This window comes from Equus asinus, chromosome 1 (assembly GCF_041296235.1).
Source record: "Equus asinus isolate D_3611 breed Donkey chromosome 1, EquAss-T2T_v2, whole genome shotgun sequence".
Taxonomy (NCBI): domain Eukaryota; kingdom Metazoa; phylum Chordata; class Mammalia; order Perissodactyla; family Equidae; genus Equus; species Equus asinus.
The window spans coordinates 107,875,547-107,901,602 of NC_091790.1; the positions used below are offsets into that span (position 1 = coordinate 107,875,547).

The 26,056-nt window shown below is 40.4% G+C and overlaps 1 protein-coding gene across 27 annotated transcripts in view; it reads left to right on the plus strand.

Moving 5' to 3' along the window:
• The window catches only part of NRCAM (neuronal cell adhesion molecule), a 252,691-nt gene that overhangs the window by 217,177 nt on the left and 9,458 nt on the right, over positions 1-26,056 (plus strand). For 12 of the 27 annotated variants that reach the window (XM_044770200.2, XM_044770248.2, XM_044770275.2 and 9 more), the window contains 10 exons: positions 4,427-4,624; positions 4,722-4,792; positions 5,814-6,039; positions 6,411-6,526; positions 7,880-8,084; positions 10,784-10,906; positions 11,107-11,292; positions 12,329-12,364; positions 22,353-22,484; positions 23,716-23,794. In XM_044770200.2, the coding sequence (XP_044626135.1) occupies positions 4,427-4,624; positions 4,722-4,792; positions 5,814-6,039; positions 6,411-6,526; positions 7,880-8,084; positions 10,784-10,906; positions 11,107-11,292; positions 12,329-12,364; positions 22,353-22,484; positions 23,716-23,794 (1,372 nt within the window). The remainder of the gene's footprint in view (positions 1-4,426; positions 4,625-4,721; positions 4,793-5,813; positions 6,040-6,410; positions 6,527-7,879; positions 8,085-10,783; positions 10,907-11,106; positions 11,293-12,328; positions 12,365-22,352; positions 22,485-23,715; positions 23,795-26,056) is intronic. The other 15 variants (XM_070504877.1, XM_044770265.2, XM_044770293.2 and 12 more) reach the window with 3 other exon arrangements.

Below are 26,056 nucleotides of genomic sequence, written 5' to 3' on the forward strand. Positions count from 1 at the left end.
TGCCACAGGAGGAAAATGTATTGTAAATTACTCATTTTGCCCATTAATATGGGAGAAAAAGATGAGAGGAGTAGGTGCTGGAACACCCAGTCCATGTATTAGGAACTTGAGACTTGGTGAGTAAAGTGACTTTTCAAACCCACAGTTGATAACAGAACTGCATGTAGACATCAGGTCTGTTAACTTCCAGTCCAGTTGTCTTTCTTCTCATTAGCCTCTGCTACAAAGTGGTACATTCAACAATGTCAGCTCTTCACCTTGATGACATAAGCCTAGGGAATAAAATCCGGTGAGGAACCATGCCCTAAGGATACTGGAAGAGCTTCATAAAATTAGACTACAGATAAGCTTAGAAGTTTTAAACCAAAAAGATCCTTAAGAGAGTGGACACAAGCCTGTAATATATTATTACCTTTAGGTATATACTGTAGGAAGACTAAATTCCTTTCTGATGACTAGCCAAGATTATTCTGAAATGATGCGTGTGTGGATTTCTTGCACCTGCTGGTCAAGCAGAATATTTCCAATGAAGTTAAACAAAAGCCTCCTCTCTGTCTTGTGTTATTTAGTGCCGTTCTTTTCTCAATTGAGTTTTCAGCCCTTGATCAGAACACTCATGCGTTCATGCTGAGTCTTCCAGTTAATTCAATACATTAGCCACATTCAGCTGGTGAGGACGCTTGGAGACTCTTTTTACCTATGTTAACAGGATACCATTAGATTTCAAGGCATTTCTACTCTTTTATTCATTCACTCATTCATGCAACACGTATTTATTGAGTGCCTGTTATGTACCAGGCATTGTGCTAAAACAAAAGTCAAAAACCTCTGCCCATAAGGAGCTTACATTTTAGTTGAGGAGAGAAGATAAAATTAATAGTATATATTATGTTATTGTGTATAACGTCATTATATATGTGTATGTGTGTGTAGGGGAGGAAGACGTTTCCTCTACCCTCTCTGGGTTCTTCTGGCCGGAGGACGAATTAAAAACTCATGAGACAGAATAGCAGGAGAAAATTAAACAAGGCTTTATAACATGTATACATGGAAGAGGCCCAGGCAAGCTGAGCAACTCGCCAAAATGGCTGAAGCCCCCACCTTAAATATCATATCCATCTAAAGGCAAGCAAGGATGTTGGGGGTGGGGGGAGTCAGTTACAGGAGGTTACCAGAAACAGGAATAAGATTATTATGTAGATTTAAGTCCTTGCATTCTGTATTGATAGGAGTTTCTAGAGATAAGGTCATCCCCTTCCTAGTACAGAGAGGGGGATATCTTTACAGATAGAGATCTCCTTTACAATGTAAATGTTTCTTAACAAAGGGCAAGCAAGTTCTACTCCTCAGAGCCTCCTTCCCCGTCCCAGTTTATCAAAGCAACCAGCCCCAAATAATCCCCACACCAAAGACGTATTTTGGGGTGGCCAATGCCAGTCCCCCACATGTCTATATGTATATATGAATATGTATATGTATTCATACACACATACACACACACTACTCCCTTCAAGAGAGAACCTGCTGCCAGGAATGTTAACAGCAGGCTGCGTCTGTGGCACCTTCCCTGAGGATCTGCTTCAGTGTTCACATGAGGCCACTCTTCCTGAGCAATTCCAGTGATGAGCCCAGGGAGCGACCCAGAGCTCAGCCATCCCTCATACAGAACTTCACTCTGGGGCTCCTCGTTGACCTGGTGAGACTATCTATACTGCATTCTGAGGCCTTTCCTGCACACTCCTCCTTCCTTCCCCGTCTCCCTCTCCTTTGGCAGACGTCAGACCTGCATCATGGTCTGAAGATCTTTCCGGCCTATTCCTGCTTTCTCCTCCTTTCATCTTCCATGGACATTTCCTCAAATAAAACTCCTGCATTTCTAATTCTGTCTTAGCATCTGCTTCCTAGAAGACTCAAACACGTATACCTCTATACACATGGTTGTGTGTGTGTGTACGGTGGGGGTTGGGAGGGTGTGTGTTTAGGCCATGCAAAAAACAAAGCAGGAGAAGGAGATGAAAGAATATGGGGGTCAGAAATATAATTATGAATGGAGTGATTGGGAAAGGTCACATTAAGAAGATAATATTTGAGTATGTCAATAAAGACATGAGGAGGGAGATAGTGAACAAACCATTCAATTATCTCGGGGAAGAACTTTCCAGATAGAACAAGGGAAGGAACAAAGGCCCTAAGCCAGGGTCATGTCTGCTAGGAGGTCAGTGTGGGTGGAGTGAAATGAACAAAAGGAAGTGAAGTAGGAGAGAAGGTCAAAGAGGTAAAGAGTTGGTGGCTGGGGGTGGGGTGTGAACTCTCCAGGGCCTTGCAGGCCTGTCAGGGTTGGGAAGTAGTTGGAGGGATTTAAGCAGAGGATGGATTAATGGATCACTCTGACTGTTCTGTTGAAAGTGGTCTATAGAACGAGAGGGAAGCAAGGAGACCAGGCAGGACCAGAGTTCTCAAGCTGTGCATTGAAGAACCGTGTAGAACCCTCAGAAAACTCACAGGGATGTGTCAGGATATTTTTTAAGTTTTTGATTTTAAAATTTTGATATTTAATAAACACAGTGACATCTGTCAGACACCATGTGAAATAGTAGCTTGAGGCAGTTTGCAGTTTCAATACTATATTGCTATGTCGTATAATGACAACGTCATATCTCTACAAAGCTTTTGCTGGGATAAAAAGCAAGTACCATGTGAAACTCAGTGTGAAACAGGAAATGAGGAAGGTGATGTCCAATCTGCTTACAAGGTTTGAGAAGTTTTACAGCGCTCAGTAGGTGTTAAGACATGAATATTTATTAAGTTATATGGACCTAACTGCTTCGTACATGGAAATGTTAGGTATTTCTTTTGGCCTAAGGGAGCCATGAAAAAGATTCTGAGGCACTCAGTACACCATGAACTGAGAAAGTTTGGGAACTTCTGAGTTAGGAGGTTGTACAATAATTCACCTAAGAGATTGTGATCGCTTGGAACAGGCTAAGAGGATTGGAGGTGCTGAGAAATGGTCAGATTCTGCATATTTTTTAAAGGTACAGCCAACAGACTGTTGGGAGTATGAAAGAAGGAGAGCAGCCAAGAAGGACCTCGAGGTTTTAACCTGGGTTGTCACTACCAGTTGGGGAGGAGGATCAGGGTCAGTCTTGGTCATACCCAGTTCGAGATGCTGAAGTAGACAAGCAAGTGGAGTTCTTGGATAGGCAAGGAGCTGTCCAAGTCTGCAGTCCAGGGGAGAGGTCTCCAGAAATGAGACTGCAGAAGTGAATGCGAAAGTCCTCAGTTTATGAGACTGAAGATCACCAGCAAATTAATGTAGCTTCAGAGCACTGCAACCCATATAATATTTCTAGTTCATCTTTGTACCTATAATTGATGTCATGGTACATGGCACACTGTAGGCAATTATTGAATATCTCAATATCTAGTTTTTACAAGGGCAAAACATGTACATACCACAAAATTTTGGGAGAGACAAGACGGTATGCAGTGAAAAGTTAGTCTTCCTCCCACCCCTGACTCCCAGTTCCTCTGGCAACACCAGTGTTATCAGCGTGTATCCCGAGAGGTGATACTTGTACATTCAAGGGTATATGTGTGTGTATATGTCAGAGTAAATCTTTTTACTTTTACACAAGTTTAGTATCCAACACATACTCTTCTGTCCCCTGCTTGGTTTCACTTAACAAGATATACTCTGTTTCAGTACATATGGAGCCCCATTCATTTTTTACTCTGCCGAATATTCCATTGTGTGGAGGTACTGTAATCCATTTAATCAGCATCCTATTTATGAACATTTAGGATGTTTTCATTTAGGTTGTTTCAATTGCAAACAATGCTGTGATGTGGATTCTTTTTCATGTGTCTTTGAGCGTATGCATGAGCATATTTATTCACAATAAATCTCGATCAAAAGGTATCTGAGTTAAATATTATTAGATGTTTTAAATCGTTCTCCGTAGAAGTTGTACCAGTTTGCAGTTCCCACAAACAAAATGTGAGAATGCTTTTTCCCTGCATCAGAGTCAACAAAGTGTGTTAAACCTTTGGTTGTTGCCAATCTGTTTAGTGGAAAATGGGATCTCACTGTGTTTAATTTATTTTCTCCTATTATGAAAAAAAATGGCCATCTTTTCATATTTTTAAACTTTCCTAGGAATAGGTGGATCAGTTCTAAACAGTTTTAAGTAACTAAACTCGGCATGTTAGAGAAAGAATACCAAATATTATTAGGTGTGCTTAAGTATTGAGGATGGTGATTGACCTCTGAAATCAAAATATGCTAATGGCATTTTTCTTGAAAGTGGAATAATTCATGTTCGACTACTCTTGTTAGATTGCCCGTTTAGTTATCCTAGCAACTGCTCTGTTGGGTGACTGAATTCACTGCCTTGCATTTGTTGTGTATGTGTGTTGTGCCCAGAATTCATCATTGAATATGAAGACGCAATGCATGAGGCAGGGCTGTGGCATCACCAAACGGAAGTTTCCGGAACGCAGACCACAGCCCAGCTGAAGCTGTCGCCTTATGTGAACTACTCCTTCCGAGTGATGGCAGTAAACAGTCTCGGGAGGAGCTTGCCCAGCGAGGCGTCTGAACAGTATTTGACTAAAGCCGCAGGTAACGCAGGACTTCTGTGATAGGAAATAAAATAGAGAAGTTTTCCACTATTTGAAAAAGACCAAAACTTACAGGTATGTGGCTGCTTACCTTCTAGAACCAGATAAAAATCCCACGGCTGTGGAAGGACTAGGATCAGAGCCTGATAATTTGGTGATTACGTGGAAGGTGAGTTATGTGTGAAGACTTCAACTTTCCTCGGTATATTTTAAAGTGAAAAAAAAAATTGTTTTAAAATAATATTCACATTAAAATTCCATTTCACCCATTTTGGGGAAAATATATATTATATATCTTTATTTAGGAGACAAATATTGTGTAGTAGTTCAAAGGTTGATCCTTGGAGCCAAAATGAATGGGTGCAAACCTCAGCTTTGCCGCTTACTAGCCATGCAACTTTAAGCCAGTTGTTTAATGTGTCCCTTATGTATCTATGTGATGGGAGTAATGACAGAACCAACATCATAAGATTAGAGAAGTTAAGACATCTAAGCCACTAGAACAGTGCCTGGCACATATATATGCTCAATAAATACCAGCTAATAATCTCGTCATCATAGAGAACCATCTAGAAGATATGTCCCAGTTTAATGCCAGCAATCAGCTTCTTCTTTTTTTTTTCTGTTTTGGCTTATCTGTATTTTCTGGACTTGGAACATTAACATATATTTACTCGTGTAATTTTAAAACTTAGATCCATGCATACATACTTATATGCATACATATTTGTACATGCTTATGTACAGACATACATGTAGAAACAGGATAAAATGACAAGACAACCTTTTTTTTTTAACAAAGAAAGAAGCAGTTTACAAGTTTCAGTCTCCAAGTAAGGTAGGCAATGACGTACTGTCACGCAAATAGGAATATAAAAAGGAAACTACATAACTGAAATGTCTGAAGTCACATACCCCGACTGTGGGGCCGGAGTTTGAGAGGCTTATGTGGTATTCACTTCTTCAAGATAGAAACTAACACCCTTTGAAATGTTGACCCCAAACGAGCTCCGAATCTCATCACAAATGAAAAAAAAGGTAAAAGCTCCCTGGAGAAAATTGTTAAGAGCTTGTATTTTAGTGTTTCAGTGCTCATTTTCTTTGAGTCTAGGAATTGAATTTGCTGTTCCAGTAAGAGTTCATGCAGTCGATCTGTTTTTTAAGCTCTAATTATTTGGCTTTTCCCATAGCCCTTGAATGGCTTCGAATCTAATGGGCCAGGCCTTCAGTACAAAGTTAGCTGGCGCCAGAAAGATGGTGATGATGAATGGACATCTGTGCTTGTGGCCAACGTATCTAAATATATTGTCTCGGGCACACCAACCTTTGTCCCATACCTGATAAAAGTCCAGGCCCTGAATGACGTGGGGTTCGCTCCAGAGCCAGCTGTCGTCATGGGACATTCTGGAGAAGACCGTAAGTGGCTGATGCTGTTTTCTTTATACTTTTCCCCAGCAGAACAGACTTATCGAGGTACAAGCCAAGGCCATTTCCAGACGTGCGTAGACAGGGATGGAGGGAGGCAGCAGTTATTGTGCTCAGCATTTCTGAATTTGAACAGCTTGCTATGTAGAACATGGGTTCTGAATGTTAAAAGTTATTACTTTCTAAAGAGTTGTTATTCTCACAAAGTCAAATGACCAGAGATGAGAAAATCTCTCAGTCCTTGATAATTCACAGAATAGGGCTGGGGCATACCACAAGGCAAAATTACTAGACACTGACATTTTTGCATGAAATTCAAAATAACATCGATATTTCTACCCCACTTCTCGATCTTTCCCTAGTCCCAATGGTGGCCCCTGGGAATGTGCGTGTGAATGTGGTGAACAGCACCTTAGCCGAGGTGCACTGGGACCCAGTACCTCTGAAGAGTATCCGAGGACACCTCCAAGGCTACCGGGCAAGTGAAGGGAACCCGTTTGTGTTCTTCCCTTGGGAACAGGCCACCAGCGAATGCCAGATGCGCTTCTCTTGGCCGGAGGAGGCCTTGAGAGTTCCTCTGGTTTATCGCCTCAGGCGGACCACATCTAGAGCTGAATCAAAATCTCACTGCATCCAGTGAGAAAAAACACCTTCTCTCCATTTTTCCAGATAATCTAACCTTCTGCCAACTGAACAATTAACATATGCACAAAACAGGGAGAATTAATGTTTAGAAAACTAGAACAGAATGCATCTAGGTTTATAGCAATACTGATCACATGTGTTGAATGTTCAAAATTCTCCTGAGAATCATGTAGATGCTTTTTAAATAATTCAGATTATAATTCAAGATCATATAGTCCCAACTGGGTCAGTCTTATGAACAGCAGTTATCTTTGTTCTTGGGAAGCACAGAAAGACTGATTCATAGAGATTTTTGATTGATAGACTGTCAAAGAACTTTGGGTTGTTACACCCAACTCACTACTTTGATTTGTCAACCCTGCCTCCTAGAGGTCACTTTGTGCACTGCATCGTGTTCAATCTTGTTTTTTTTCTCTAACGTTGCCAGATAATGTGTATGGGTTGACTTCTCTTGAAAATGCCTTTAAACTCCTAAGAAGCATCTAAAAGGACTTAATAAACTACAATTCTGGATTTTTAACCGAAGTTAATCAACACTTGGCTTATTCATCTCTCCAAAATCTGTGCCTACAATTAAATTTAGAAAAATAAAGACTTTTAATTAGGCGATGCAGTTTGGCTTGGTGAGAAAGCCCCAGACTTGGGTGGAGGGTCTGCTGTGGCCTTGATGGCCCTGTGGCCTTGGGTAAGCCTCAGTAACCCAGGGCTCATCTGTACCATTAGGAAAAATAATAATGAAAGCTTCACTTTGGTTTTTAGGATTAAACTAAATGACCTATTGTCCACAAGTTGTATTGACTCTGGAAAATTATGTAAATATTGGGCAGTAAGTTTTATTTTTAGAGTATTTTATATAAATAAGACACTTAAATCATCCTATTGTCTTCCATTTCCTGTGTTCTAGAGAGAACTATGTGGGGGTCTTGCTGTTTATTTCACTTATATTCCTCCTGCAAAATGGTATAGCCCAGCTCCCTCTTCTATTCTTAATTCCCCTCATTATCTGTGGGCTTTTGCTCTCTTGCCTTAGAATCAATTATCTGTCAGTTTCGCCAGTAGCTTTCTTCTAAAATGCACCAAGGGAATTTTCTGCAAAAAAAAAATAATAATAAAACTTCAATTTATGAGCGTGAGCAATCTTGTTTGCTCCCTGGTACGTCCCTGACTTCTGATCTTGCTGTTTCAGATCTACTACTGGAAGGCACAGACTTCGCCTAAAAGAAACAGACGCCACATCGAGAAAAAGATCCTCACTTTCCAGGGCAGCAAGACTCACGGCATGCTGCCTGGGCTAGAGCCCTTTAGCCACTACACGCTGAACGTCCGCGTGGTCAATGGCAAGGGGGAGGGCCCGGCCAGCTCCGACAGAGTCTTTAACACTCCGGAAGGAGGTATGGGGTGGGCATGTCTCTGAGATCCTGGGAACACAGGGCCCATCCTTAGAGGCTTTGCATGACAAAAGGGCTCCCAAATAAAGTATATTCTGGAAGCCAGATGTGATTTTCCCATGGTTGAACATCGCACACACAAAGCTGGCAAATGGTCAGCTCATGTATGGCCTGAGGGTGTGTGGAAGGCTCCAGAACACAATATGCTGCCCCAAAACCCCCTCTCTCTTGACTTAAAATTTTTTTCCACACTTAGTCACACTGTCAGAAACCTTGCCAATTTGATGCTTATTTGGGTCATTCACTTTCTGACCTGAAGCAAGTTATCTAACTTCTCTAGCCTTCAATTACCTCATCCGGAAAGCATGAGAATGAATGTGATGACCTAAGAAAACATCTGGAAAGGAAAATAATTCTCTACATTGTGGTTTTCTTCTTTCTCAGTGCACCTACGTGGTTTATGCTAACGTCGAGCTGAGTTAGATGGTTGGAAGTCTTGACAAAACGGGTTGGGGAGAGAAGGGAAAGGTCATTGCAAGTCTGGGCCATTGCAAGGGGAGGGGGAAGCGAGGACCAAGTATACATTGATATATTGATAGGAGCTGGGCCAGGAGGGGTGTGGGCACAGGGACATGGGAGCCTAGTGGATGAGGGAGAAGGGGCCATAGAGAAAGAAAGATAGGGATTTGAAAAGGCACTACTAAATGGGCTTCACCTAAATTGAATTTTGCCTCAAGCAAGTACTGAAAATGAGTCAGAAAGCTTCTGTGGATTCCTTAGGTCTTTTAGATAAAAGCAGTTCACAGACAGACCCTGTCCTGGCTCCTGTCTGAGAGCTCATGATGTTGGCAGCTGCCCTACAGCCCCTGAGTCATCCTGTGCCCCAATTCCCATCTCATTACAATTGCTTGTCCTCATTCCCATGGCTCCTTAGAGGTTAGGGTCTCCTTCCACTTGAGGCTTTCACTAGTGAGACCCCACATGATCCTTTCGATAGGTCAGGGGAAGGTGTCCTGGAAGAGATGACCAGGCGATTAAAGGATAAAGGAGAGAGAAAGTAGAATGTCTGAAGACACAAAGGTATGAAACAGCATGGCTCCTGCAGGGAACTGCAAGTTGTGTAGCCAGGAATGGTGAGAAAAGAGAGAAAGATCAGCCCAGCTAGGGAGGACCCATAGCATGGATGATCTTAGGTGCTATGGATATTAACCTATAAGCCAGAGGCTCTTAAGCTGGGGACTATAGTCTCTTAGGGGGTCAGTGAATAGGTTTAAGGAGCACCATGAACCCTTAACACTGTATGCAAAATGTCTGTATTTTTCTGGGGAGAGTTTATGGCTGTCATCAGATTCTCAAAGGGGTCTGTGATCTCCAAAAGTTAGGAACCAGTTATTGGTTTTGGGGAAGGTTAGAATTATGTGCCAGGAGTGTTCTAGGCCCAGGTAAAGGCCATTAGGGCCTGAAGTGGGGTGGTGGCAGAGAGGAGGGGAGGGAATGGATATAGTTGAGATGAACAAGCTGGATTGACAGGATGTAGCATCCCAAGAGATGGTGGTAATGAAGCAGAGGGAGAAATTCAGGTTGCCTACCTGGTTTCTGGCCAGCCCTGGGGGTCTAGCAGTTAAGAGTCAGAGCTCTTGCTGCCCTGACCCGGGTTCCTTTCCCAGTCAGGGAACCATACCTCCCATTGCTCAGTTGTCATACTGTGGCAGGTGCCTTTTGCTGCGATGCTGACAGAGTAGGACCAGGCCACCCCCTTATGAAAAATAACTGGCTATGAAAAACCCTATGAGTAGCAGCGAAGCATTGTCTGATGTAGCACTGGAAGGTGAGAGGACGGTTAAAAAAGACCAAGCAGCATTGAGCTGTGGGCTACAGTGGGCCACTAGGAGCCGGAATTCACTGGATGGCACTAACAACAACTCTGGTTTCTGGCTGGAGTGACAGGAGGAGCACTGGTGCCATTAATGGGTCCAGGGAACATGGGGGGCGTGGGGTAGAGGAGGTAACCATCATGAGGGAGAGCCATCCATCATCCTCCTGAGGAAGTGAGTGAGAGAGGACTGGGCGTGCTTCCTCTGCTGGCTTGCCAGCCCCTGCCACCGAGAACCTGACACCCTGCAGGCCTTCCCCAGAGCAGGGCTGGCCAGCACTCGGGCTTGGGGGCTTTTGTGCATCGTCACGAGATCCTCGGCGTCTGTCTGTCAGCTCTCTGAATAAGAACTCCTCTGCACCTGGGCAGGCTGGCTCACGCCCAGAGCCCAGCAGGCAGGGTACTCTGACTGTTCAGAGACACCTGGTTTGTTGGGAAAAACAGCCCTTAATAGCCCAGGACACAGCTGCTTCTACTCAGAGGTCTGGTTAGAATAGTTTCTCTTAGTCACTGATGTGCTTTTACTTAGACGCCATTCATGAAACAAATAAATACTGTCTCGTTGGTTTGGGTCCATGTAAAGGCAAAGTCTTTATGTATTTTGAGAGGATGGTTTTAATGAATATAAATGGAAATAGTGAGGAAAAGAGGAAGAGATTGGCTAAATAGATACCCGTCACAGGTTTCTATGAATGCATTTTCAGCTGAATCAGGAGCAAGGAAAAAAACAAAAACCTTGATGAATTGTGTGCGTGTGGTGAAATATGTCATTTTAATACATTTTGAAAGGTTCGAAAACCTTTGTGCTGACTGCCTGTTCTCATATCAGTCCCCAGTGCTCCGTCCTCTCTGAAGATTGTCAATCCGACGCTAGACTCGCTCACTTTGGAATGGGACCCCCCGAGCCACCCGAATGGCATTTTGACTGAATACACCCTCAGATATCAGCCCAGTAAGTTATTGGGAGGAGGGAAAGGGGAAATATGGTCTCGAAAAGGGAAAAACTTCGCTGGTATCTTAAAATACAAACTGGTTACTTCTTTAGAGCCAACGTAATCTTGTTTTAACATTTTTGATTGACACGTTTATTTGTAATAGTGCTCTTGTAGCAATTAATGGGGAATGCACTTGTTTATGATTTCTTGTTGACAGTTAACAGCACACATGAATTAGGCCCCGTGGTAGATTTGAAAATTCCTGCCAACAAGACACGCTGGACTTTAAAAAATTTAAATTTCAGCACTCGGTATAAGTTTTATTTCTATGCACAAACGTCAGCAGGATCAGGAAGTCAGATAACAGAGGAAGCGGTAACAACTGTGGATGAAGGTAAGATGGGTATGTATAAAATCCATGTAACTCTAAGTTTTCTAAGACAAAATCCTTAACCTCAGTTTATGCTTTCTCTTTCCTTCCTACCATGGAGTGTCCATCTTACCCAATTAATACAAACACTTGTTTGTAATTTCTCATTCTGATATATGTATATATATATAATCAATTATTCAATTCATATTAGAATAACAATTTGATATTTGTTTTCCAAGTCTATAGGAAATTTTTAAACGTGTTAAAATATTGAGGTGAGCGTGGGAAATTACGGTATGTTGCTACACAAATTTGAAGTTCAAGGCAATGTTTTTTCCTATCTACAAGTAATATATCTACACACACACATGTACACACATTTACACACATTTAATACACGCATATATGCGCACACACATACATACCTATACGCAAATAAACATATGTAATTCTAGTTCTGGTCTTAATTCATTGGAAAATAATTTGCTGATCCACATATTGATTTAGGTTTTCTAGCAAGAAAATTGAACCAGTTATTCAACAGTACATTTCCTTTGTATTTGAGCATGGAACTTTGTATTTTGGTATGCCATGTGGTACAGAGAAAGCAAAAGAGCCCCCGTTAAAGTATCCAGAAAAGAAATTCACACTTCCTTTCATATTTTTAAAAATAATTTTGAAAAACTTCAGATTCAATGAAAATAATCAAACTATTGTAAAAGATTTTGCATGTCTCCAAATTATAGATTTGCTTAAAGATTATTCATTTGATGACCTTCCATAGCCTAAGAAATTGACGTTTCTACCCAAAAAATGGTTTGAAATGTCCTAAGCCTTCTTACGTAATAGGCAAGTGTGAATAGTGCACCTTAAGTCATGTGTGGATTTGATTACTGGGTAAGGTTGGGGACGCCGACCTGTCTTTGTCCCCTGTCCCTGATCGGGTGCACTTCATTCTCCTTGCATGCTTTAGCCTTTTAATAAGTGTTTGGATATAGCTGTACATGCTGCTGGGTGTGTTGCATCTAACGATACAGTGTCCTGTTTCTGTTTCCCTTCGTTAAAGCTGGTATTCTCCCACCTGATGTAGGCACAGGCAAAGGTAAAATAATCCATCTGCATGACTTTCTACATGTGTGCGATTTGCATTGTGAAACATGGGGAAGTGCAGCATGGGGTAAAAGAGAAAATAAAGTAAGCTTTGAAACACGAAAAGCAGGGGAAGATCTGGGAAGATCTTGGCTTGAAAATTAATGTCTAGTCTTTTTGACCAATAGAAAGCCACACCTTGAATTCTCCTAAAACTTTTTCTCAAGACTTATCCCTGGTGCAAATCCTAATCTTAGCTTTTAACGATAGGATGGTGGTTGGGTCAGACAAGACCAAAACTGTGGATTTGTCACACATCCTCTATATGGCCGTGCCGTTTATTAAGGGTTCAGAAATGATTAGTGCTGTGATGAAAACAGGCTGTGAGAAAGCCCGTCAATGAGGCTTCCTGTTCTAATCGGATGAGCCGTATTCCTTATAGATACAGTATAGACTGCTGGCATTACACTACACTCTCCATTTGGAATTTTGGCTTAGCATACCCTCCAACTGACCTGAGGCTAAACATCCCCCCACTGGGATCCCCTGTGAGCCAGTCTTCCAGTCAGCCTGCATGCTCGACTCAGTTGGGCTCTTCCATCCTGTCTTCACCAACGTCCCCAAGTCTCCTCCTGGGTGATAGCCAGCAATCACAGCGGATGACTTTTGTTCTCCTTTATTTCTCACAGCCCTCCAGGTGAGAAAGAGTTGTTGGGAGAATGGTGCTTAAATAAGGTGTGATAGTCTTCCGCCTGAGACAATCCCAAAGACCCTCAATCTTTGAGCCTTGGCTTTTGGTTGATCTGTTAGCTTTTCAGAGAGCAATGGAGTCCCTGCCGCACGGCCTTGTTTTCACGTGGAGTACCCCTGGCCAGGGGTTTTTGTGGACGTTGACAAACTAAATGAGTACAAACAGGAAGGAAGAAAAAGAAGACTGAGAGAAATAAGTGCTTTGCCCAGAATTAATCAAATCTTGTGAGCTTAGGCCTGATGCATATCTTCTGTGTTCTTAGAAGTCTGCTTATATTCAGTGTCTTGGTAAATTATTCAGTTATTGAATACAAGTTATTGGAGGAGATATTGAGTAAGGACTCTAGCCATTTTCAGTAATCTTAATAATGTTATAGATGTGTTTTTAGACTTCAAAGAACAAAGTTGTAAAAATTCGGAGTCTCTACAATATTGTAGAAAGATGTGAACCTCTCTTTTATATGGACGCTTCTTTCCTGGGATAATTAGATATCAGTTTAAATCCTTAGTCGTTTTACAGTGATTTACTGCTGTGTCCCCCTGCTAACCTTGCACTGAAACCTTGGCGAGAAGGCCTGGCCTCTTCCTGTGCAGTGGACACCGCCTGTGAAGCAAGTCTGAGTGTCCATTGACTTGTCACGTTAGAAGAGGACATGTATTCCACTGGAAAACAACATCACCTGCTGATTTTAGTGAATTAGAACTAACTAAAAGAAATCTTTATTAAAATAGTTTAGGTTTTACCAGTTAATGTGACTAAATTGAATTGTGAATTACTCATGATTATAGAGCCAAACGAAAATGGAGTGTTGGAAGGTTCAGGAAGCCCCCAGTGTTGAAATCTGATAGCTCACAGATAAGAAGAGAAATCGTGTTTAAATTAAAAAAAAAAAAAAACCTAAATCTAACCTTATTTTCTATATTGCTTCTTATAATAGTGTACCAGTAATTAAACATTGCTTGCATAAAATGATGACATTTTACCATGATAAGACTTTAAATTGCTCAAGAATAATGTATTATCCTGGGTTTTCCTTCCTTATAAATATTTTTTTTTCAATCTAAGAATGAATTCTATCCTCTTCTCTATTTTCCTTCTCCATGCAGAGTTTAGATAATCTCTGAGAGAGGAGAAAAATAAAAATGCTCCACCATCCTTCCAAACTTTAATATGTCTTTATATATCTTTTATATTTTAATTTAAAACAGCATGAAAGAGAATAAGAAATGGATCCTTGAGAGAAAAGATGTATGATATCCTTAGCTATAGAAACGTCAGCTTCTAGCGATTTTAATGCAGTTCTGATCAGAGAGGGGAAAAGAGATGCATCTGAGTTTACATTTTTAAATATTCTTACAGCCTTTAAGAGATATTAATGAAACTCAAGCTTTCAAATACATAATTACAAAGGAATTATTTGAACCGTGAAGTAGAAGCCAGGATAAATCAATTAGCTATATTATGCCATACTAACCCTTTTCCTTAATATTCTCCTCAATTTTGAGCATGGAAATACTCTTGAGATCTTCAAGAGTCACTTATTTTGATCCGTGTCCTTATTTGGTTAAAGCCCTCAACATCTGTATAAGATTTGCGGTTGCTTGGCGCATTTGTTTAATTTCTGTGTCCCTTTAGATAGTTTTGGGGTCTGGGACTCTAGGAAATAGACCTGTGAAGACAACTATAGAAATGAACCAAAAACACACAGATAATGGCTTTGAGTTATGGTCCCAGTATGGGTGATGGATGCCCACTGCTTTTCCATAGCGTTTTACTTTCCCACCCTTGGGACCAGTCATCAGAACACTTTTGGGGGTGACTAGTTGGGGTCAGGGAATAGGAAGAAACTAACTGGCAAGTCAGGAACTAAACCTGATTCTTGACCTAACTGGCAGACAACTGTGGTCAACCAGCTAGGACTGAGGAAGGAAGGCACCGAGGAGCTGGTGAGGAATCCTCTGTGTGGTCAGACTCTCACCGTAGAATTATACCAGAGTTGGTCCCACCACTAGCAACTAGGTTTAGAAACAAGGAAAAGCTAAAGAACCAGTAGATAAAAATCAGGTTTAAAGTTCACAACTTTATTTGACCTGAACCAAAAAAAAAGACTATATAGAAGGTTCAATCAGTTCAACAACTAACGTCTACCTGGCACGTAAAATGCACCGGCCTTTTTTAAGGCACTGTGTGTCAAGACAGTAAGACAGATCCTGCCTTTGACATGCTTAAAATCTGGCTGGTAAGACCAACAAGTAAAACAGAAAAAATAGATGCTAAACTAGCAATTTGAACAAAATGCTATCTGAGCATAGAGGAGTGAGGCGTTTATTTTGCCAAACAGGATTAGGAAAAGCTTCACGAAGAAAGCAATATGGAACTGGGCCTTGAAGGATAGATAGAATTTTGGCAGATGAGTCAGGGGGTGGGGGTGTGTAAATTCTTGGTAGGAGGCATGAGCAAAAGCACGGGGTTTCAAAACTCACAGGGCTTTTGGGTCGTACCCAGCGGTCCAGTTTGGCTGAAATGAAGAGAGTGTGGAAAAGAGAAGCTAAGATGTGAGTGGGGGGTAGGTGAGGCCAGATGCGAGTGGTCCTGTGAGGCCGGGAGTGCCTTGCTAAGGAATTCGTGTTTACCTGTGGGCAGAGGTAAGCCATGCACGTTTTAAACAGGGAAGTGACAGGATCAGATATGTAGTTTAGGAAGCTAAAATGGAGGCAACTACGCTGGTGGGATCTGCAAAGAAAGACTTAAGAGTAGCAAGAGGGACTCAAGGCAGACTGCTGAGAAAGCCCGGATGAGAAATGACACTAGCACATCCCAGGGAACAGTGTCTGGCACGTCACTGAACAGTATTTGTTCACTAAGAAAGTTGATGAGTGGGGAGTAAAAGTAAGGAGAGTTAGAATTCTCTATGATGAAAGTGGCCAAAGAACACAAGCTTAGGAAGTTGCGATATCTTCTCTGCATGTCTTTAAGAATAAGCCAATTTCTCTTCTGTTGGAAGTATTTCACTATGTTCTGCCATGAGCATCTTCCATACTTACATCAAGACTAAATTCCTCAGTTCCGTGATTCCAAAACTTTTTAAAGAAAATCGATGTTTTCCCTGGGTTCTTTGCTACTGATGTTTTGCACACATGTTCATATTTACTGTCTCTATTGATTGATCATATTCTTATCATTATTCATTCCTTTAAGAGGAAAATCTCAGACAACTAAAATCACTTAGGTCCACAGAAGGACTCTATGTAGTTCCATAATTGGTTTTGCCGTTCACTGTTTCCCACCCTTAGCACAGAGGGGCACACGATATACATGTGATGGTGAATTATATCTCAGAGGTCAAGTGCATTATTTAATTTCTTTAATGTACTTCTCCTTTTGATCCTAAGAAGTGCTATTACATTAAATTTGTTTCAGTAGAGGCCTTTAGCTTCTAAATTATATAACAGAATTTGGAACTTAATTTAGAATCTGAGTAGGCCCATTGACTCTTTCTGATTTAATATCCTAAAACATTTTTTCTGGGATAATAAATTGATCTTATCATTTCTTAACTACTCAAGTTAATATGTCTATAAATAAGTCATTTTTAATTTAGGCTATGGAGGTAAGGCTGATAGAATTGTCAGCGTCAGCCAAAGAGCATCTTTTAATGACTGTGGATGTCATCTGTACTCAGTAGCAAGCATATGGCATCATATAGTCTCCATAATTTGGTGTTTTAAGAAGCTGTTTAGGTTGCACTGTGATTTTTCAGAATACGATATGTAAGGAACACTTAGCAGGTAAGACCGTCTTGCTCTCTGGGGCATGTCAAGTGAAATAGTTGTTATCCCTTTTAATTCTTCTTTCTTAACTTCTGATAAAAGCGTATTTGGCAGTTCTTTTTTGTAGCTTTGCTTCCAGTGTACCCTAACCATCCAACATCCTCTAAAGCAGATGTTCCTCTCCTGGGGTCGCTGAGCTCCCCAGAGGCAGATTCTCAAAGAAGTTTGTGACTCAAAACAGGTCAAAAGCCACTATTCTAAGGAGCATCCTTTCTTACTCCAATACAAATTCTTTAAAGACCCACACTGAACAGCGGTTAAGTTTACACATTCCACTTCGGTGGCCCGGGGGTTCGCCAGTTCAGATCCCAGGTGCGGACATGGCACTGCTTGGCAAGCCATGCTGTGGCAGGTGTCCCACATATAAAGTAGAGGAAGATGGGCATGAATGTTAGCTCAGCACCAGTCTTCCTCAGCAAAAAGGGGAGGATTGGAAGCCGATGTTAGCTCAGGGCTAATCTTCCTCAAAAAAAAAAAAAAAGATGATAAATAGAATTGAAAAGCAGCCACCTAGTATTGGGTTTAGCTTGCCTTCTCTGATATTCTGTGACTTCTGCCTCCGGCATTGTTCAGCATACCCAGCCACACACACATCAGTAAATGAAGACTCAGATGTTTCCTGGGATTATATCTAATAGACAACAGTTCACGCTGTTCAGGACTCATATAATACCACTCATAAATTTTAGTATTGTGCATCATTATTTCTGATCATTTATTTCATAATGCTATAGTTTAATAAATAAAAAGCCTTTCAAACATCTAAAAAAATTATAGTGAACCATCAACCTATATATTTTTTTCATGAAATCTCTTTTTTCATGTTATTAAAAACAAAGGACATAATAAGTTCCATTGCATATATTTGTTCAAATTGGACCTTGAAGTAGCAGAAATCAAACTGACTTAAAAGCAGTCATTTTGCCCATACTGCCCAACAGAATTTTATTAGAAATTGCAGAAAATTAGCACTTATATTTCAATGTTTAATGTGTTCCCAGGTCAGGCACTCTACTGACGTCCTGGCCACGTCTACCAGGAGATGTGGCACCTTTAATTTTCAGCAGTTTATGAAAACCCAGTGCCCCCTTCTTAATGCAGTGTGCTCTGTGCATTAGAAGCTGGGTGGCCAATGAATGTTGGTAACAAAGTGTTGAATGTACTCCAACTTTCTGTTTAGGCCTTTATCATGCGAGTAAATATTTTTAGAAATAACCATTCCTTTAGGAAAATCATTACTCTGGAAAGCTTGACTCTATAACTTGGATAAATTTAAAGGCACTTAAGTTTACCAAAAGACTCATCTTGTGACTCTTAAAAAACCATTCTTCTCATGCCTCACTTAAGCTATTTAGTGTATAACTTCTTTTTATAAACATCATTGGAGAAGCTCAATAGTTTCATAAGGCAAGGTGCAGATAAAGAAGCTTCCTTTGTATTAAAAAGATTTAATATACTGGCAATATATGTGACTAATAAGCAATCTGGACATCCGATTTTTCTTTGAGGACGTTTTCATATAGTTCTTCATTTTAATTGGTTTTTTGACATGACTAGGTTTATGATAAACTAAAATGATAAACCTAAGCATGCTAGATTTTGTCTTTAGCTTATACAGAATTTTCCTTTCATGAAGCATTTGGTGACTTCTGGGTCCCTTAAAATATTCAAATTTGTTGTTTTTGCAAAATTTCCATAGGCAGAGAAGAATGGAGGAAAGAAATTGTAAATGGTTCTTGGAGCTTCTTTGGCTTAAAGGGTCTAAGGCCAGGAGCATACAAAGTTCAAGCTGGTGCTGAGGGGGCCTCTGGTTGTGTGAGTTCAGAGGGTGTGCTTGAGACAGGCCCAGGTGAGCACACACCATGTTGGTTCTGGTGGTTCTGGCTGGCACTCAGAGGGTAAGCCACCAAGCGCTCCAGCTCGTGGAGCTGTTATGTGGAGGCCCGTGAATGCCTTTCTGTGGGACCCCATTGGGTTGGGAGTTCAGGTTTTCAATTGTCTTTGGCTCTTTATCTCAAATGAATTACAGAATTGAGCAAATCATCTTTTAATCACATTATTGCCAAAAACTATTACAAAAACAGAGATAAATATGATCCTTAACTTACCTTATTTAGATCATTCAGTTTTTCACATCATTTACACATATAAACATTCCCTCAGTGTTAGAATGAAATTTTTTTCCCTTTCTATATATTTCTAACTATTTTAACTGAATGGGATTTTTTTTAAAAAAAGATTTTATTTTTCCTTTTTCTCCCCAAAGCCCCCCAGTACATATTTTTTAGTTGTGGTCCTTCTAATTGTGGCATGTGGGATGCCGCCTCAGCCTGGCCTGATGAGCAGTGCCACATCCGTGCCCAGGATTCAAACTGGGGGAACCCTGGACGGCCTAAGCGGAGCTCGCGAGCTTAACCACTCGGCCATGGGGCCGGCCCCTGAACAGGATATTTTTATACATAATGGATTCTCCATAAATAGCCATTTATCTCACTCTGTCTCTTCCATGTTTATTCGAAGCACTCAACAGCATTCTTCTCAGATACCTGCTGCCACAGAGCACAGGTTCCCCACAAGACGACAGGCAACGTGACAGCAGAAGACTCTTGTTAAAACTAAGTTCCAGGAAATGAAGCACATTTCATTCCTCTGGCTTATTTTCTTTTTTTGTATTCTTTATATTTGTCTATTTGTTTAATTTATTGCTTTATGGATTACAAAAGTAATACATGAATATAATTTTATTGTAAAAGTTTTAGATAAAGTGAAAATCCTCTTTCACTCTCCTACCAATCCTTCTAATACCCACCCACTGAAGCTTGGATTCAAGAAGAAAAAGCCCCACAGGCTTCATTCTGTGTGTGTGTGTGTGTGTGATGCACAATGGTGACCATGACTGGGGTTTGTATGTACATCTCTAGTTAAGGTGATCTTAGAATGTCCTGGAAAGACTTGAAGCCTCTTATAGTCTGTCTGGGCTTTTCATATGGATGGGAAGTCAAAAGTTCCTTTCACTTACATAGTTTTTGTTTGATATCAACTTCTGGTGCACTTGTGTGTGTTTTGTGTGTGTGTGTGAGCATGCACACACATGCACCTGTTAACGTACTGTGTCTGCCCAATCTTAAATAATGGGGCAGTGAAATATTGATACTTTTTTCTTTAGACACAGAGGCAAAAATTCAAAGTCAATTTGGATGTTTCTTATCAACCATCAAAGAAACATTTCTGCTTTTTGCATAGTTACATAGTAACAAGCTACCAGCTGCAGTTAATTTTGATGTCACCATCTTTATAAGAGTATGTCTGTATTTGAGTATCTTATTGCATTTTGCCCTTACCAGTTGCATTGAAGTAAATGAAAAATGTAAATGCAGATACTCTTTCTGACAAGGCTGTAAATCATTAGGCATACTAAAAGCAAGGACTCTCTAACTTCAATCAAATGCTCAGTAGACTTACACCAATTGATTTTTTATTCAGTCTTGAAGAAAGCACACAATCAAAGACCATGTGAGAATTGATAGAAATATAATGCCAAAGGGTATGTAAGGATGGACATTTAAAATATGTTTCCCTGTCTCAGAATGGAAAGTCCCTATAAGATTTTATTCTTTGTAAAGCCTTCTGCAGATTTGATGCGTGGAATGTTTTCAGGAGTGCCTTATAGGAATAGAGCATAGTGGCCAGTACCGTGTTCTCTGGGGTCAGACAGACATGGGTCAAACTCCAGCTCTTGGGCAAGTTCCTTACCTTCTCTGGGCACGGGTTTATTCCTCGTGCCTGCCTCCAAGGACTGTTGTGAAGATTAAATGAGATTTTGCCTGCAGCCCATTGCCTAGCATATAGCAAGGGTTTCAAAATGTTAACTCTCATTGTATTGCTGTCTTCATCCTCACGATGAATATGGGCTGTGCATGGAGGGGAACACTGCCTGTGCTGGTGCTGCCATTGTATGAGTTGCAGCACAACTCAAAACCCCTCTAACCAATGAGGCACAGAGGCTACTGGAGGAGGGCTACTGCCATTTGCTTTGTATTCCAGATAACGAATTTCCACTTCTCATTTTATTTCTTCAATAACACATCCACACGTTTTTCACATTCCTCTTCACACTTGATTTTGAGCATTTCATTTTTATTTCTATCCTCTGTGTGGAGAAAGAAGGCAATGAGGCGTTAGTTTTGTAACATATAGCAGAACCTGGGATACGTGTAGCCATGCTTATTTTTCATCCAGAGATCACATACTCCTAACCCAACCATGTTAAATGGATCAGAAGAAATTCAATCAAATTAAAAGCATGATTTGGCATGCTTATGAATCAAAAGAAGAAAACCATTTACCTTGATTACGGTCAAAAGAGAAAATTAAAGACCTTCTTTAAAAGAGATTCATACCAATTTATTTAATCAAATCGTCATGGGCATGTCTGAATGGCCATTGATGCTGCACTTTGTCCCATTTGATTGACACTTTTGAATAATACAAGAAATGCTAAGTATGCTCTGTTTTTCTTGGGAGATTTGCATACTGTAACTGGTTGAATAAGGGGCTTCACCTTCATTGACTCTAACAGGATATTTGAAGACCTAAAAAATGCGTATGCTTATGAATGAGTATTTTCTCTTTAAACTGGTCACTTGTTCCAATAATGATTCCACTGATCAAGATATATTTCAGAATCTTTTGAATGGGTCTTAAGCAATATTCAGTTTTAAATATTGACCCTTTTGGGGGTAAATTGGATTTTTCAGAAATTTCCAAAAGTCACTCAGAGCCAAGTCTTGTAAATGAGATAAATAACATGAGATCAGTAGCAAATCTAAGTGATATTTTGGATGCAAATTGAGATGTTATATAAAATAATAAAGCTGCTTATCTTATGTGGACAGGTTTCTTGTGTGGAAAATTTTCCTTTTTAACAGGAGGTTTCCAAAACATTGTGAAAAATGGCAGCATCGTTGCAATGATATTTTAGCCTCCACAAGTGGTTCCTTTGAAGGAAAAATACTCCATTAGATGTATACATTCTGTTCTGTTTAAAATTGGCTCATATTCTTATTATTGTGGTTAATGTACAATTTATCCTATAAACAATAAATTTTTAATGGGTTTGAGACTATGTTTCTATTGAGAATATATAGTTAAAATAACCGCGAACACAGCGTTCAACAGAGTTTGTTAGCGTTTAATGGTATTAGCATTCAGATTTCTTTTTTTGAATTTTTTTGGTTAGTGAAGATTTTTCAAAATTAAGTCTTTAACTCCTGATTGATAACTGACAGATTCCAATTTAGGGCCATGTGTAAAATATATAAAAGCTCACATACTATGGCAATTATTTACGACAATAGACTACAACAGTTCTCATCTCCCCTTTCACCCATTCCCACCGACACCGTTGATTTGTTTTCCAGCGATGGCAAGCCGACAGGTGGATATTGCGACTCAGGGCTGGTTCATTGGTCTAATGTGTGCTGTCGCTCTCCTTATCTTAATTTTGCTGATTGTTTGCTTCATCAGAAGAAACAAGGGTGGTAAATATCCAGGTAAGAAAGACAGATTAAAATTCCTTTATAATGCTGCATAATTATCCATAAAAGTAAAAAGAAATCATGAGGGTAATCATGTAGATTGCAGTGAGTGCATATTCCCAGAGCCATAAATTCAGACTTTCTGTTCAAACAGTTTTTGATCCCTTTTTATATGTCGGGAGCCTAAACACTGTCAAGGCCAGGCCTGGTGGGCTAGTGGTATCTGGCCTGGATTCGTTTCCCAGAGAACCACAGCACCCGTCTGCCGGTTGTCATACTGTGGCTGGCTGCCTGTTGCTGTGATTCTGAAAGCTCTGCCACTGGTATTTCGAATACCAGCAGGGTCACCCATGCTGGACAAGAGTTCAACAGAGCCTCCAGACTAGACAGGCTAGGAAGAAGGACCTGGCCACCCACTTCCAAAAAGACTGACTGTGAAAACCCTGTGAGTAGCAGCGGAGCATTGTCTGATACAGCGCCAGGAGGTCAGAGGATGGCGCAAAAAGTCTGGGCAAGGTTCTGCTCTGCTGTCCGCATGGTCGCTACGAGTCAGAATCCGCTCCCTGGCGCTAACAACAACAATAAACATTGTCAAGGATCAGAAGACATTTGGGAGAGTAAATGAATCTCTTCTCTGAAGATGTTAGTGACTCTGCTTCCTTAGGCTCCACATAAGTCATAGGTGCTAAAACAGCACCTGAAACCAACAGGCAGAGGGGGAAGGGACGTGAAGTCTTCTGGAGGGAGAGATGCATGAACTGAGCTTGACGTCGTGATGAGTAGCATTGCTTTCCCTATATAGTCAATGGTTTAGTCGATTTAGTGGATCCGCTGAATTTATCTTTTCTTTCCCTGGCCATTTTCCCTTCAGTGGCAAGAAAAAAATTCTGCAAAAGAGCCGATTTACAAAAACATTTTGTAACCATGAATATAGTTACTAAATAGATTGGTAAAATAGGAGAGACATCTTAGAAACTTAAAACTTACCTCTTCATCAGGTGAGTAAGAGACTTGTGCCAGAATGCTTCCATGAAGTCAGCTTTATATGCTAACAAATGTGAATTCTCTTAGGTTGCCTTAAAGAGTCTCAAATATCAAAATGTCTCCATGGCCACATAATACATCTGGTTAGACATCTGTGTGTAGAATTATTTTTCACTGCTGTGTATCTCAAAGAGTGCACTCTTAAAAACTTTGAATTGGGAAACAGAAGATCAATAGGTAACGTCATTTTGAAATTTTTTAGTTAAAGAAAAGGAAGATGCCCATGCCGATCCTGAAATCCAGCCTATGAAGGAAGACGACGGCACTTTTGGAGAATACAGGTGAGCCGCCGCCTCTCCTCTGCCCCCGTCTTCCCCACCCGCACAGACCCTCCACTCAGTCTGCCTAGAATAGGACTCTTCCAGAACGTGCTCTGCCTGGCATTTCACGTTTTCCTGAAATAGTAGTTTAGGGACACCTCCACGTCTAAATGTTGACACATCCCTCACAGTTAAAATAGTATCAGTTTTCATTAAAAAATAAATTTCCATTTCAGCCATAGGTTTGAGACAGAATGTCTTCCATTCTGTCATATTTCCCAGAGGCCCTTGTTGTGTTGATCAAGCTAGCAAAGCTGGTGTGTTACAGTAAGAGTTCAAACAGCAAACCTGCATTGTAAAGGAAGCGACCCCTGTCTTTTTCTAAGCAGTGCTTTTATATAGAATCGGTGTCACTCTTTTTTAATCTTGGATTTGAAGCTTGTTTTTCCAAAACAAATACCTGCGCCCCTGCCCGTTAATCATGAAACGATGACGAGGTTGTTTTAGAAGCTGTTAATTATTAAGAAATATCACAGCCCTAGAGGCAGGGTGTTAACTCCCAGAACTTTGATAATACATTCTTGGCTTGGCTCCATCATTTAGGACAAATTTTAACATAACCTGTGTGCCAAATAGTTTCAAAAATAAAAAAAAGAAAGCAAGAAACTTTTTAAATAAAGATATTTTTGCCTTGTGGTTAGGGGTCTTTTGAAAGAGGGCTAAGTGATTATTTTATATATATTTTAACACAGAATATATATTTATTCATTTAAAAGACTGGGATTTTAATGTTTCTAAAGAATACTCCTATTTATAAAATACTTTTACACCTTGTTTTTCTTTCTATAAGTCTCTTGATTATATAAAATATAATCTTCTAATGCCCTGGGCCCTCATTGAGGCTTTTTTTGCCAGAAGAAAAGGTTTTCGGGTAAAATAAAATATGTCACTATCGTGGTTGCCAGATGACATTTGCAGATAAAACATTTGGGTTAATTTTTGCCAGTCTCTGGTGCTCATTTTTGGTTTTTCCATGTCAGTATCATGAGGGGCAAAATAATGCCAAGGATAAGGAATATGAGAAGCTGATTGAAAAAAAACTGACTGCTGTATGTTTTTGACAAAATTGGTTTCATACCAGTTTCTGTAAAGATACAAGTGATTGCCTTTGTGTCTCTGCACCTAAGCTTTCATATTCTGATCTTCTCTTCAACAGAGAGGACTGTGATTTCTAAAACTTCTCAGAATTTCTGTACCTCAGGATATAGAAAAATGTCCAATGAGGGTTGTCTTGGTGTCAGATGTTGACTCTAGGACTGAAAGTGTTTGAAAACCTCATGCAGCCCCCCAGCCCAGTCCACCCAGAAGATTTTCGTAACAGATCAGAGCGGCCTGCAGGTGGCCACAGCCTAGGGCAGCCTTGACTTCCACTGGACGAGTTGAAATCTTTCCGATTTAACTCACTCTTCTACACATTTCTCCTGTAAAGCAGGTGACCTGATAATTACTAAATAACCTTATTTTTAGAGTTCTTGTGACTAGAATTCTACAGAGGGTGTGCACGCCACTCCCTTCTTTATCGTGATGAAGCTAAATCTTTAATAACGTCTGAAAAAATTATGTATTTTGTGAATTGGAAATAAACCATTGCGCTTCATACATTCCTCACATGCGATGGATCCCTGTTCTACGTGATCACATTTAAGTGAATCTGGCAATGTACTGCTCACCCCGTGGGTCTCAGATGTCAATTTGCTGTTGTGGTGACATGAAACCATGATCTGATGCAATGGGACTTTCTCAGAGTCACTATGCTGCCTACTCCATTAAAACTTGACTGAAATCGAGGTGGAATGTGAACTAGCCTAGAACCAAGAGACTGTTAGTTTTACTGTCAACTCAGCCATTACCCTTGATTCCTTTAGATATGACACTGAATTTGTCTGTCTCAATTTTTTTCATCTATAAAATGATACAATTGTTCAAGTATTAAATGATCCCTGAAGGTTTCTAGTTCTATGATTCCTATGCTCCTCTACGAGCTATCTACTAGAAACTTTTAATGGGATTTTGGCTTCCAGAGCAGTACATGGCAAGTTTTTGGTTACTGGCCTCATTATCACTGTTTACATTTATTTGTTCGTATTTCTTTGTCTTGGTGTTAATTCATATGTGATATGTTTGTGAAGCGTTTTCAGATGGCTATCTTTAGCTTATGCTTTGAGTTTCTCAGAAGACAAAGACTTTTCCTTGGGCCTATTGAGTACAAACCCATTGATTGAA